Raw genomic sequence first — 15,614 nt, 5'->3', positions numbered from 1 at the left:
GTCCGAATAACCTCTGCATGGTTGCGGTGGAACCCTTTGCCCTCCCCAGGGTTCTCAGACTAGGGTCTTGCTCAGACTTACGAACCGAAGTCAACAACACACCTCATTTGGATCTGTTAGTACACAATCAGGCAGCAGCAGCAGCGACCAAAAAAAAAAAAAAAAAAAAAAAAAAGGGGGGGGGGGGGAGAGAACTACAGTACAGTATTGTTACATGTAAACTACTACCAAAAATGACAAAGTTTAAACAAAAGATTTGACATGGTAAGGAAACTTTCTGTGCTTGTTTCATTTAAATTAAGATGGTTAAGAGCAGCATTTTTCTTCTGCATAGTAAAATTTCAAAGTTGTCAATGTTTGCTGGTAAACTTTTGAAAGAACCCCTATAATGGCTTTTTTTTAGCATTAGGAACAACCTCCACTCCCAAGGTGTTCGTAACTCCAAGGTTCTACTCTCATTCTAAGGTTGGCAGCTGGCTACTTTCATATGTAGCTTTCACTTTAAAGTTATACATGTTCTATCCAGAAGGCACTTGCATGCTTCTTCCTTTCTGGCCTCTGCTCCAAGTGAAAAGGGAGAAGCCATTTAGAGAATCGGTCAGTGCTTCTGGGCACGTGTACACGTATGCACCTATTGCTGATTGACGGAGAAAGGTAATTATTTTCCAGTAGTGTGTGGTAGAAGTTACTTTAGCTGACTTTGTGCAGGTTGTGCTAGGTTATTCCTGCAGATAATTTAAGTGTACTAACTTACAAAATTGATTAGGTGAACTTCACAAAAGTGAACATGTCTGGCTGAAAGTTTAGATTAATGGACAGAGTAAACAATGAAATGCCAGCACCACAGCCCAGAGGCTCTCAACCTTTCCAGACTATTTTACCCCTTCAAGAAGTCTGTCTTACATACCCCACATATCCCCTCATTAAACTATTTGCTTACAAAATCAGACATAAAATACAAAAGTGTCACAAAACACTATTACTGAAAAATTGCTTACTTTCTCATTTTTACTATATAATTATAAAATAAATCAATGGGAATATAAATATTGTATTTCCATTTCAGTGTATAGTATATAGAGCAGTATACTTAAGTCTCATGAAATTTCAGTTAGCTGTGCTGACGTCACTAGTGCATTTTATGTAGCCTGTTGTAACACTTGGCCAATATCTAGATAAGTTGATGTACTCCTTGAAAGACCTGTGTAGGGTGACCATTTTTCTTAAAGTAAAAGAGGACAGGCTGGGGCTGATCCACAGAGCTCGGTGGGACCTGCAGCGAGGCTGGGGATGACCTCCTGAGCCCCGCTGAGGGGGTCAGCTCTGCAGGCAATGCTACCCACCAGCATCAAATTTCTCTGGGACAAATGCCCGGTTTTGGTGAAAAAGTAAGGATGGCCAGGACAGCTGAAAAAGGGGACTATCCAGACCAAAACAGGATGTGTGGTCACCCTACCTCTGCATACCCTCAGGGGTACGCATACTCCTCGTTGAGAACCACTGCTTTAGCCAACATCTTCAGTATAAGTAGTTTTTCAAACAACTTCGTTACAAAGAAGGAGCAAGTAAAGTGGCACAAGGAACAGGTGGAGACATAGTTAAACGATTTGAAGAGAAAGCTCACACTTACTCCCCTCAGAGGCAGCACCCCACACCCAATTTAGGATATTGGGATTGCATACTTAGAACAAGCCTGAAGATTTACATGGCCTTCATTAGGCATCATTTTTATATACAAGAATATGGAAGTTTCAACTATCTGTTCCACAACTAGAAAATGTGCAGTGCTGTCCCTTATTTGTAGCTCGGGATACTAAACTTAATCTCACTGGAGAAGGTTGTAATTTAACTATGTCTGGATAGTAAGATCACGATTACTATGAAACTTTTCCTGTGCCCGGCTCCTCCAAGTATTTTTGACACACGTTTCTACTTATTTTAATGCCTAGAGGCCTCCATTAGGATCAGATCTATACAACTAGAGAGTAAAATGGCAGTCCCTGTCCCTCCAGAAATTACAATCTAAACTGAGAAAAATAGCAGGAGTAACAAACAATGGGAGAGAGAATGAAGGAAACAGCAACAAGAATGTATGGCAGCATAGACAAGCTACATTCAGCAAGATGGTCAGGCTTGTACTGTAAGATTAACACTGTAACCAAGAGTCCCATGCCAATCATCTATAGACCTGCGACCATTCACTTTTTCTATAAGAACAACTGTGCCACTACCTTTCTGTGACTTATCTTCAGCATTCTGCTGCATGTCGTTAGTTTTGGAAAGGATATCTGCATTATTTCCAGTACTGAAGATTAGCTCCTCCCATAAAAAACATCATAGGTAACCAAACTGCAGCACTGTCCTGCTTTTGTTTGCTTTAATTTTGAAATCCTTTAAGCAAGACAATTCCTTATTTATCTTTGTCAGCAAGGTAGCAAGAGATGCCATATGCTGTAGTATTTATTAAACAGACAACTATGGCTAAATTTTCAGTGTCATCTAGGGAATTTCCATTTTTCCATTTTTCCATTAAAATTAGCACCCAAATCCCCTTTAGAACATATATATTTTGTAGGGGCTAGCTGGAACCATGGCTTGGTGTACTAGCCTTTTACTCCTGGAGTAAAATGTTTATTACAATCAAAGTTACACACCCCTTAATCTTAGAGTAAAGATTTAAAATTGTATTAAGTTACGAGTGAATCTGTTCAGTGGCTTAGAACTTAAATTATTCCTTTTTGAAACCCAGAGCATGTTGTATTTTTCCAATCCTCTTAGAATTTTTTTCTTGTAAAACATATTTAAGGACTGGTAGCTGTAGAACAGAACAAAATAGTTCATACTTTGTTACCAACAACGTGTTGTGGATTAGGGTGATTCTTAGATGACATCAGAATGATTGAGCTGAATTTAACCAAATATTTGAACATTAAGGGTAATTTCACTTCACTGCTCGTTTAGTCTTTGTAATGCTGAAATTTTGTAATGGTTATACAAAACTACTTCAACCTTAATGTTAAGCTAAAGTTTTTTTGTGTGGGAACATTTATTCTGGTAACAAGAACCTTGCTGATCTGCAGGGAGTAAAAATTAAAAGGTACCTCAGAATTTTGACAGCTCCTTTGCTTTGTGTTTCAGTAATTCTTCTCTCCCCCTTTCATGAAGGCTTTGGAGTAAATCAGCTGATGGAATAAGAAGGTGAGGGCAGTAGTCTGGTGCTGGCAAACAATTTGAAAAACTGAGTAGAGAGGTTTGCATAATTCACAGCAGAATAATTACCATTTAGCAAATTATTCCCACTTCAGCTAACAAAGTGTCAGGCTAGGGAATTCTAGATGGTACAGTAGAACCTCAGAGTTACGAACACCAGAGTTATGAACTGACCAGTCAACCACACACCTAGTTTGGAACCGGGAAGTACACAATCAGGCAGAAGCAGAGAGACACAAAAACAAATACAGTACCGTGTTAAACTTAAAAAAAAAAAAAAAAAAAAGAGGAAAGCAGCATTCTGTATTAAGTTAATGTTCAGTTGTAAACTTTTGAAAGAACCACCATAATGCTTCGTTCACAGTTAAGAACAATCTCCATTCCCAGGCTGTTCATAACTCTGAGGTTCTGCTTATGCCAAAGATAAAGTAGTTGTTGGTTTCAGATTTATGCAATCATTAGCATACAGGGAATTGCATAACTGCCTATCCCTCTTAACTGGAAGAGACAGTACATTTCAGGGTAACTGAAATGTAAGTTAGGGACAAAACAGAAGCATAATGTATTACTATAGCAGCCAAGGCCTAAATAGTACACATGGTCCCTACAACTAGTGTTCATTCTTCGCTAATCAAAACACTTAACAGAATATTAAAAATATTAAGTGTTACTATTCAACAGGAAAGAGATTTAGAGACTGTCCCACAGTCTGAAATTAGGCTACCTTACTGTTCTTAAATTGTAGTGTGTAGTAAGATGGCTGGTCACATGATGCACCAGTGGTGATAGCTGAGAAAGACAGACTGATGGAAGCCAAACGATGAGCAGAAATAGCATAATTCACATTTCTTGAAAGATGGCAATAAATACAGCCAAAAATACATTATATCCATTCCTAATATGTGCATGTGTAAGCACCGCTATAGTTGCCTAGGGATATTATGCATATAGGAGAAATGGTCAACATATTAAATGTTTGGGAACCTCTGGATTACCACACTGTTCTGTAAAGTGACGCTGGACAACAAGCTCAGAATTGCTAACTTCTAATTATAAATCATTCATATACATATTAAAGTACATGCAAAGTGTTTGAAAACTTGTGCGTACCACCTATTGTGGTCATATAGCGAAGAGTATTTGTGATAATTTAGAATTTCTAGAGATAATTTAAGACACCGATGTCTAAATGGGCACACGATCGCAGAACTATATGCTAGACATCTTAGAATTGTAAGATATTGCACTGAAGAATGACACTGAAGATTAAACCTAAATTTAATTTATTTTATTAAAATAAGATAATCAGAGGAACCTTGGTTTACAATAAAGGCATTTTCTTGGGAGCAATACAAACAAAATTAAAACCCAAATCAGAAAGAAAAACTGTATACACTCAGTTTCCTCTTTTATAGTGCATCTCTCGGAAGACAGCTTCAAATGGGTTGAAGTTGCTGCGTGTTTTGCAGAAATATACTGATAATGTTACTTAGCCTTTCCTCATCCAAAAAAAGCCTGTCATTCCGCACTTGATACCTCATTGGGCTGTAAGAAACAAGTCAATAGTACCAAAAAAGCTTCTTAAGTTACTGGAGAGGACCATAGCAAGATTGTGCTAGCTTCCTTCTCTGAGCAGTACTATTCAGAATATATTCCACTCCTCTGCAGAAGTTTTTCTTCTATGTGCAAAACTATTTTTGTGTTGACTTAGCAATTCGTTATAACAGATTTCATCTGCTTCATGAGTACTCTTTGCAGAAGCTGATCGCCAGAATTCGTTTCTTCCTTTCATCAGTCCTGTTTGTAAATGGCCATTTTAATCAAAATCCCTCAACTTTACAGTGGCACATGGCATGGGACATCCAAAGAACAGTACCAATCTGCAATATTTCTTTCCTCAAATGCTGAGCCATCCTTGCTATAAAAATACCAATTTATTAAACAGAATCCAAAAAAAAAAAAACTGCCAAAGAAATGTCCATCTTTTCTGCTTATGGGAAAATAAGGCTCAAGTGCATCTATTAAAAAAATAGTAATAGATTTTCTTGATTACAGTCTCAGTTAACTCTATCCCAATAAAAGAAATGGTAGAAAAAGGCAACGAGGAGAAATGTCCCTGTAGGATTAAAACTGTAGAAATCCTTAGCAGCTTGTTCTTAAAACTGGGAGACAGATAATCCTGCTGGCATTGCAATCCTGTAGATTGAGGCATTAAAAGCACAACTGTTATGACTGTTTTTCTTTCTCATTATTGGTTAGAGCAAGAGAGCGTGCAATCCTAAAAAACAGGTAGTCTTGTGGATGTTAATGTGCATGAATTTATGTCCTCTGTGTGGGCTGCACGATGCAGAGAAGGTTCAGAAGCGCTACGGTTGATTTTGGGTAAAGAATGCTGCAGCAATTCAATGGAAGACAGTATCTGGAAAAAAAAAAATGAACACCAAAAGGAAACTTATTTCAAGAAGGTTTGTTAGAAACAACCTGCCTGAAAATCTATTTTTAATCCCAAACCTCAGTTTATTATGGGATGAGAGTGTCTTTCAAGATCAGTAATTTGCTTTCATTGGAACACTAGTCAGAATTGTCTAGTTATAGTAACCTGCCATTTGAGTAGTCAAAGCATAGCATATCAGGCTGAAAGGACTATGCTACATAAAGGTTTATAATAGCAATGAAAACCTAAGTGAATAACTGCAGAGTGGTGGGATTCCTTCCTTTAGTTTTTCCATGCGATGATCTGCAAGTTTCCTATATGAGAGATTCAGAATATAAAACCTGCCACATTGGGTCAGACCTTGGTCCATCTTGCCCAATATCCTGTCTCCGACAGTGGCACATACCAGAGCTTCAGGGGGCATGTACAGAACAGTGCAAATATGGAGTCATTCATCTGTCTTCCACTCCAGGCTTCTGGCAGTCAGAGGTTTAGGGTCACCATGAGCATGGTGTTGCAGCATCCAACAATTTTGGCTAATAGCTATTGATGGACCTATCGTCCATGAATGTATCTAGATCTTTTTTTAAACCAATTATACTTTTAGCTATTACAACATCCCATTGCAAGCAGCTCTACAGGTTAGTTGTGTGAAAAGAGTACTTCCTCTTGTTTGTATTAAACCTGCTGCCTATTAATTTCATCCGGCGACCCCTGGTTTTTTTTATTGCGTGAAAGGATTAATAACACTTCTCCCACACCTTTCGTGATTTTACTAGACCTCTATCATACCCCCTTAGAGGTCTCTTTTCTAAGATGAAGAGCCCTAATTTTTTTTTCCATCTCTCATATGGAAGCCGTTCCATACCCCTGATCATCTTTGTCCCCCTTCTCTGAACCTTTTCCAATTCCACTATATCCTTTTTGAAATGCAGCAATCAGAATTGGACATAGTATTCAAGGTTTGGGTGCACCATGGATTTATATAATGGCATATTTTCTGTCTTGTTTTCTGTCCTTTTCCTAGCATACTGTTAGCCATTTTGACAACTGCTACACATGGAGCAGAAGTTTTCAGAGAACAATCCACAGTAACTCCAAGATCTCTTTCCTGAGTTGTAACAGCTAATTTAGAACCCATCATTGCATTTGTATAGTTTGGTTTATTTTTTCCAATGTGCATTATTTCCACTTATCTACATTGAATTTCATCTGCTATTTTGTTGCAATTTTGTGAGATCCCTTTGTAATTCTTCGCAGTCAGCTTTGGACTTAAATATCTCGAATAATTTTATATCATCTGCAAACTTTGCCACTTCTCAGATCATTAATGAATATGCTGGATAGCACAGGTCCCAATACAGATTCTTGGGGGACACATTTCCACTGTGAAAACTGACCATTTATTCCTACCCTTTGTTTCCTATTTTTCAACAGTTACTGATCCATGAGAGGACCTTCCCTCTTATCCCCTGGCTATTAGCTTCCTTAAGAGCCGTTGGTGAGGGACCTTGTCAATGAATTTCAGAAAGTTTAAAGTATACTGTATCAACTGGGTCACCCTTTCCACATGCTTGTTGACTCCCTTGAATTCTAGTAGATTGGTGAGGCATGACTTCTCTTTACAAAAGCTGTGCTGACTCTTCCCCAACAAACCATGTTTATCTATGTGTCTGATAATTCTGTTTTTTATTCATTTCTTCTAATTTTCCAGGTAAAGTTAGGCTCACCAGCCTGTAAATGCCAGAATCTCTTCTAAGCCCTTTTTAAAAATAAGCACTACACCAGCTACCTTCCAGCTAATGTCCCCCTCCCCCCTGCACCCCATTTACTCCTTCTCCATATAGAGCAGGGAAGGGACGGACAAAGGGACACAGAGTGCTTGGGGCAGCAGCTGCTGTCTCAACTTCCTGATCCACTTAAAAAGACAATGCACTTAAGAATGGGTCAGTTTACTTAAAGGGGTAGTGTGCATGTCTCTCTCTCTCCCACACACAAGGTGTGTGTCTGTCTCTGTCTGCTATGCTGTCTCCCCCTCCCTCCTGTTCGTGCTCCCTTGTGTGAGAGGCTACATTAACAACAATGTGTTAACCCTTGAGGGCTCAGCCGAGTGCTAGTTCATCATTTAGCAGCAAGGCATTTCCTGGGAAATATCCCTCCCTCTTCCACCCTCTCACTTCACCACCTCAACCAAGCTTCACAATCATCATAGCTGTGAACAGTATTCAATTGTTTGTTTAAAACATATACTGTGTGTATATCTATATAATATATAGTTTTTTGTTTGGTGAAAAAAAATTCCCTGGAACCTAACCCCCCCCCCCATCTACATTAATTCTTATGGGGAAATTGGATTTGCTTAACATGGTTTCGCTTAAAGTTGCATTTTTCAGGAATATAACTACAACATTAAGCGAGGAGTTACTGTACTTGTACATTTTACTTGCTAGAGTGTGTGGTCCTTTCTATTTTCTTTATTACTTTTTGACTTCCAAATTTTAAAGGATTTCTTTTTGCCTTTAACAGCCTCCATTACTCTGTTCTTTGGTGGTCCTATTTTTTTTTTTTTTTTTTAAACTAGGGGTATAGATTTAGTCCAAGCATCTATTATGTTGTTTTTAAGTAGTCTCTATGCTACTTGCAAGCATTTTACCTTTGTGACTGCTCTTTTTAATTTCCATCTAACTAGTTTTTAAAAGTTAAATGTTACTGTGGTGGTGTTCCCTCCTTTTTTGGGGGGGGGGGGGAAGAATTTCCCACCTAAAAGGATGCTAAATTTAATTACATTATAGTCACTATTACCAAACAGTTCATCCATAGTCACCCATAGTCACCTCTTGGACCAGATTCTGTGTTCCAAGAATATCAAGAATTGCCTCTCCCCTTGTGGGTTCCAAGACTAGCTACTCAATCAGCAGCCATTTATAGTGTCTCTAAATTTTGTCTCTGAAAAAGGAGATGGTGGGGAGAATTGTATGCTCTGCCCATAGTCTTAGAATTTAAGAATCAGAATTAAAATTTAATATCCTCAACAAAAAAAAAGTTTTATCAGAATAATGGATATTTTTATAAAATCCCACCCAGGCCAAAACAAAAAATCCAATGGCTAAGGGAAAGCATGTAACTTATGAACCCTTCTGTTGGGAAGCTGAGGGAAGACATCTTTGTCAAAATACTCAAAAATGGCCTCATGAAACTACCCAAAGCAGGTTTATTTTGGAGTGATACTGAAGAAAAAAACATGTAGATTTAAATACGGATAAGGCAAACTGGCAAAGTTAATGCAAACAAATAAATTCAAATATGAATAAGCCAGTCACCTGGAAGTAAACAGTTTTAATGCTGCCCAACTAACAGTATCTATATCAGTATATGTAAAGTGAGGTTTTTTAATGACATTTGCAAAATTTAAGTGCAGTTTAGGTTATTAATTGTCAAGTGCATAGGGAAGCAGGCTCGTGCAGGGCATGGGTCTCAAAAATATATACCAAGAATAGGATACAAGTAGCACTTCTGTGCTATCCCTCAGTTTTCAGTGGATTTGTCTTCCATTTTCACTACTGAACTTCATATTCTTAATATTATTTCTACAGTGTCTTTTTGTGAAACAGAATATGCAATGGTTATTTCTAGGACTTGTTTAAAAATCAAACTGAATAAAAAACAGACTCCTACCTGTGGAAATAGAGGTCTTTCCTCCTTAACTTTCTTCACACAATCTGCTACAAGCCTCTTCATAGCTTTGGGACAGTTCTTGTACAGTTTACTGAGGTCTGGAGATGCATAACCTCGACCAACCATAAAAATGATCTAAACAAGGAGGCACAAACACAGGTAATCTGAACACCACTAGTGTGAATTATTTCACTGCCCTTTAATACAGTTTTTAATGTGGAAGTACTGAAGGCAGGCAGGAGGTCCTACTGTAGTCAAATGTTTGTCAAAATTAATAAACTGGAATTGTGGTCCTGCTTTTCCAATGGATGACATTGCCAGTCTAACATCTAAGTGACACTGCATAGTTAGTTCATAATTTCTTCATGTATTAATTTTTATATAATAATAGCAACAAGACCAGAGTCTAGAGCGTTTCCTGACGTAACTTGCTGGAGTTGAAGACTTCAAGTGACAAAGAACCCTAAATCCAGCCAGAAAGTGTCCAATTTATGTGATTACTCATTAATCTACCAATACATTTTGATTGATCAACACAAAACAGTATTTTTAAGTTTAACTAAAAACTCCTTGTCAGATCACATATCCATTTAGAGGGCGCTATAAAGCGGAAGAAGGCCTCTTAAAATATTTAACTGTGAAGGAAATTTTTTTTTCTGAAGATAAGCTTCAGTTTTCTTAGACTGCGAGCTAAGATGCAAAACAGTGTCTGCAGATTTTGTTTCTTCCTGATTAGCAGAATATCAACTGAGATTTAGCAATACTGTTACTCAGGCTTTAATGAACCTTACTAATGTGATCAAGGTGGCTAACAGACATCTAGTGATATCTTGGCCCAGATTAAGCTAATATTATAACTCAAGATTCGGTCTGTACATATAGCTGAATAAAAATATTGCAACAACTGTATCACACTTAAATATAATTCAAAACTGCTAAAGTTCCCAAAGAGGAAACTAACTGCCTAACATTAAATAAAGTTGCTGAAATAAGAGTCCTCCTACAGTACATGGGGAAACATTCCATCTATTTCAGAAATAAATATTGTATTTATTTGAATGGTAACAAGACAACCATGTTACTACTACTGATAGGCCAATGTTTTACAACAGGGATGGATGTTCAAAGCTTCCACATAATTCAAGTATAATGGCATACTAAGAATTTAATGGGATTGTTTAAAAAAAAATCCAAGTTTGTTTTCTAATTTGATGTTCAAAGTAGTTACAGTTTAAGGATAACAAATGTGGCCTTCCTGTGGTCTGGAGTATGGACTATAAGATATTCTAGATCTTTTTAGTCAACAGTTTAACTACACCGCTACCTTGATATAACGCCACGCGATATAACACAAATTCAGATATAACGCGGTAAAGCAGTGCGCTGGGGGGGCGGGGCTGCACACTCCGGGGGATCAAAGCAAGTTCAATATAACACGGTTTCACCTATAATGCGGTAAGATTTTTTGGCTCCCGAGGACAGCGTTATATCGAGGTAGAGGTGTAGTTTTCTTCCACTACTCATTACTAAAACTTCAAAAAGACAACTCAGATCAAAAGACACTAGACATAAAGTCGGCCTATGAGTTCAAGTCCAGACCTTGCCAGTGCAGATTACAGGGGAAACATTCATTAATAAATTAATACGATACTTGAAATTGGCAAAACATTCAGGAAGAGAGAATATTTGTTTTGTTTACCCCTTTGTTTTCAATTCAGTAAATTTCAGGATAATTCCAAAGTGTCAAGATTTCTAGATATTAATGTGCTACCTTCCTGGTAGAAAATCTAGACAACTGCAATTAATGAAATTATTTTCTTTATGAATAGGCTCAAACTTGAACTTCATTAGGCCAAAAGGCCCATAATTGAAATTAGAGGAGTTCTCTCTTCTCTGCAAAGATTCAACAGCAGTATGATAATTCACTACAGCGCTCTGCTGTAACTTTACTACTCTAATAAAATATAATACTAATCACTCAAATAAATCCACGGAGCACTTTATAAAGTTCTAGTATGCCAGGAAGTACACTGTCCAGGGTGTAGATCAGGGATCGGCAACCTTTCACACGCAGCCCATCAGGGAAATCCGCTGGTGGGCCGGGACGGTTTGTTTACCTGCAGCGTCTGCAGGTTCGGCCGATCGCAGCTCCCACTGGCCGCAGTTCGCCGTTCCAGGCCAATGGGGGCTGCGGGAAGCGGCGGCCAGCACGACTCTCGGATGTGGCTAGCTGTGCATTGACACTGCTGGTATTAATTTAAGATGATTTACCACATTATTATAGTCTACATAAACTATATCCCAGGGAAAACCCTAATACAAGTTATAAACATAAAATGTAAACACTTGTTGCACACATTCAATAAACAGATTGCATATTCCCCAGAAATACAATGCATTATACCAGAGTTGAATGTTTCTCACCTGATCTCTGTTGTTAATATGGGAGTATGGCAGTTCTCCTGTCATCAGTTCATATAATACTATTCCATAGGAGTAGACATCTGATTGAAAACTAAATGGGTTATTATCCTGCATCCGGATCACCTCTGGTGCCTTTAAAAAAAACAAATTAACAGCTACATTAACTGGAAAAAAACAACATTAGCATAAGACACAGGATAAGTTGTTAACTTTCTACTCTAGTAAAGGAATTTTAAAAATAGCTATGGCTATGACAGATTTTGGTAACTACGTAATTTACTCCACAGTGGATCAAACCCACTACACTGGACGATAACTAATAGAGAAGCCACATTCACATTTATCAATTTATCATTAGGTAAAATACTTACTATTCTTACTCTAGTATTCTGTTGTATGTGGAAAGTGGCAAAATTAAGCCTAACTACTGGCTCGGTTCCATCACTGTCAATTTATAAACTAAAATAACCAATAAGACAGAAGGAGCAATCTGCTCTGCTGAAAACAGGAGCAGCCTGTACATGGTTTCAGTAAATCCACTCAGGTCCTGATGTCCAGACAGGCAAACCAAAACCAAAAAAAAAAATTTTGCAGAATTTCTCACTTTGCCACAAACATATGTATTTTCACAGATCATTGACATATATTAATCAGATTTGGGATCAGAGAAGAACATAATGCAGATGTGAGCACATTTTACTAACCCTTTAAAGCTACTCATAGATTCATAGATTATAGGACTGGAAGGGACCTCGAGAGGTCATCGAGTCCAGTCCCCTGCCCGCATGGCAGGACCAAATACTGTCTAGACCATCCCTGATAGACATTTATCTAACCTACTCTTAAATATCTCCAGAGACGGAGATTCCACAACCTCCCTAGGCAATTTGTTCCAGTGTTTAACCACCCTGACAGTTAGGAACTTTTTCCTAATGTCCAACCTAGACCTCCCTTGCTGCAGTTTAAACCCATTGTTTCTGGTTCTATCCTTAGAGGCTAAGGTGAACAAGTTCTCTCCCTCCTCCTTATGACATCCTTTTAGATACCTGAAAACTACTATCATGTCCCCTCTCAGTCTTCTCTTTTCCAAACTAAACAAACCCAGTTCTTTCAGCCTTCCTTCATAGGTCATGTTCTCAAGACCTTTAATCATTCTTGTTGCTCTTCTTTGGACCCTTTCCAATTTCTCCACATCTTTTTTAAAATGTGGCGCCCAGAACTGGACACAATACTCCAGCTGAGGCCTAACCAGAGCAGAGTAGAGCGGAAGAATGACTTCTTGTGTCTTGCTCACAACACACCTGTTAATGCATCCCAGAATCATGTTTGCTTTTTTTGCAACAGCATCACACTGTTGACTCATATTTAGCTTGTGGTCCACTTTAACCCCTAGTTATACTGTGAAAGCGGAGTGAAAAATGGGAGTTTTTCCCCAACAGTGGACATGAACTAAAGTAATACACCTACATTCCCTGTGGAAGCCAAACACATCTTTGTACTTTACCTATTTCCTTGCTTTTCTTTTAGTTTTTTTCATATGAACACCAAATGTTATATTTTAAGGAAGTTTTTTGTGTCTTAATCACTCATTTAAAAACTAACAGAATTAGAGCTTGTGCTGTGATTCATAGGTACCATTCTTTGGCCTTTGTACTTGTTCTTAAAAGGGGTTGGAGGAAAGAAGAACCATGTACCAACCTCCAAGACTTGGGGAAAAAAGGCAGAAAATCCAATAGTTCCAAGCCTGATGGAGGAGTGGTATTCCCATGATAGAAACTGTCTTTTTGTTTTAACACCCTGATGCCAGAGATCACAGGACACTGTATTTAAAAGGAACATTATCATTTGAATTTTTTAAAATTGACTCATTTTAAGTTTGACAGCACCTACCCCCTAAATAAGATATACAGAAGAGTGTGTAGGGGAAGTTTTTAAATTCTGTTTCAAAAGACTTCCAAGGTTTTCTGCTTTCCTAACACACAAAAATGTGCCAAGTTAACAAACTAAAGAACTCTTCCTCTCCCAGCACCACCAATCTCTTTCAGGTATAATCATTTAATGTGTTATTTGTAATAAATGTAGGCATACAAGTTTCAGAAATGTGATTTTCAAGTTGACTGACTAATGAAAGCTCCAATTCTTTTTTCATGATTGCAAATACCATCAATATGTGGCTTCTCCATAACTACATGCATTCCTAGTCACAAGTTAGCAGTTGATATCATCAGCAGATTTTTATTCCCTAATAGAATTTATACTGCAAATATTTAACAATGCAGAAATGTATGTAAACAAATGTAAAGTTAGGGTTGAAAAAAAAAAAAAAAAAAAAAAAACAGATGGTATGCTAGAGCCACTGCAAAACACAGAAATAAAATAAACTTGTGCTCTGACCAATGCAGTCAGAAACTAATGAAAAGAAACATGGTTGAATGATTCTGCTCTCATAAACCCAAACATAAGCCACTAAAAAGCTTTCCTTGATCAATTTCCTCAGAAACCTTCTACCAAACAACTTTTCTTTTTTTTTGGTCCGGGGGAGGGGTGGGCGGTGTGAGGAGCCAAAGAGGGTATGTCTAAGGTTGCAGCTGGGATTGAGCCTGCCAGCCAAAGTAGACAAGCATGCTAAAAATACCAATGTGGATATTGCGGCTGAAGCAGAGACTGAGGCTAGCCACCCAAACTCAGAGCCACGGGGTCATGTGGGCTTGAGAGAACCCAAGCAGTCACCCGATCCACAATACCCACACAGCTATTTTTTGCATTAAACGCATTACAGAATTCATCAGCAGAATTAAGAAAGTTGGAGCTTTTCACACTTGAAGAGGAGGGGGAAGCTATTTGGAATTGAAGTATTGACACAATGATATGTTTCCACCTCACTGTCATTTTTTTACATTTCCAAGTTACCTGTTGAAATGAATGGGACACTTAAATTCTCAGTGCTATTGTTTCAGGTGGGCTGAAGATTTGAATACAACAGCGTTGGTTTATACTCCATTCAAGTTTTCCTGATTTTCTTCACAATCATGAGGACTAGAAACGTGGATGTTTTTGTTTTAAAAATAAAAATAATAAAAAAAAAAAATCTTGGATTCTGTGGCAGAATTTTTTAGCAAATGTGAATTCTGCAGTTGCAGAATAAGCAGACCCCTAATGATAACATTAGACACACGCAGTGGTTCTCAAACTTTGGTACTGATGACTCCTTTCACACAGCAAGCCTCTGAGTGCAACCCCTCCTTATAAATTAAAAACACTTTTTATATATTTAACATCATTATAAAGGCAAAGCAGGTTTTGGGGTGGAGGCTGACAGCTCGTGACCCCCTGAGGGGTCCTGACCCCCAGTTTGAGAACCGCTGCATAACAGGGACCAATTCCAAAGTTCCACAGCGGTGTGTAAAAGTAGCAAAATAGGTATTACTGTTCAGAAAAAATTGTCACGTCACTGACATGCATGAGGATATCAACTAATACAAAGGGCCAATACTGTAGGAACAAATATAAACAACGATATTCCTCAAAGTAGGGGCAGGTCTCACCTAATCTACACCAAAGATGAATTTGGCCCCCTAAAAATGTTAGTATAACCAAAAAAAAAAAAAACCCACACAGGAATACTGATATTTCATGAGTCTTGACAACAGAGACAGTCAAAGTGCAAGCCATAACTGCCCTCAAGCTTTATTTTAAGGTGTGACTAGTGGAGACTACCAAACCCAGAATACAATGCTCCATCTTGATGAAAGCAGCCCTCTACTCTGTGGAAAACATTCCATCATCGGGTTTACTAACAATATTATGAAGTTATTCATTAGTATTTATTCATCAATAAATCCAGAAAGTCATACAAATCTACATATACCTA

The 15,614-nt window shown here is 38.0% G+C and overlaps 1 protein-coding gene across 6 annotated transcripts in view; it reads right to left on the bottom strand.

Annotated features, from left to right (window-relative positions):
- Window positions 1–4,476: 4,476 nt before the first annotated feature.
- Window positions 4,477–15,614, bottom strand: part of RAF1 (Raf-1 proto-oncogene, serine/threonine kinase) — an 82,116-nt gene continuing 70,978 nt past the window's right edge. For 4 of the 6 annotated variants that reach the window (XM_034775156.1, XM_034775157.1, XM_034775159.1 and 1 more), the window contains 3 exons: window positions 11,744–11,875; window positions 9,320–9,454; window positions 4,477–5,629 (listed from right to left, as the gene is read on the bottom strand). In XM_034775156.1, the coding sequence (XP_034631047.1) occupies window positions 5,489–5,629; window positions 9,320–9,454; window positions 11,744–11,875 (408 nt within the window). In that variant the 3' untranslated portion in view covers window positions 4,477–5,488. Of the gene's footprint in view, window positions 5,630–9,319; window positions 9,455–10,754; window positions 11,566–11,743; window positions 11,876–15,614 lie in introns of those variants that run through there. The other 2 variants (XM_034775160.1, XM_034775162.1) reach the window with 2 other exon arrangements.

This window comes from Trachemys scripta, chromosome 7 (genome assembly GCF_013100865.1).
Source record: "Trachemys scripta elegans isolate TJP31775 chromosome 7, CAS_Tse_1.0, whole genome shotgun sequence".
NCBI lineage: Eukaryota > Metazoa > Chordata > Testudines > Emydidae > Trachemys > Trachemys scripta.
This window is presented reverse-complemented; position numbering and strand designations above follow the sequence as displayed.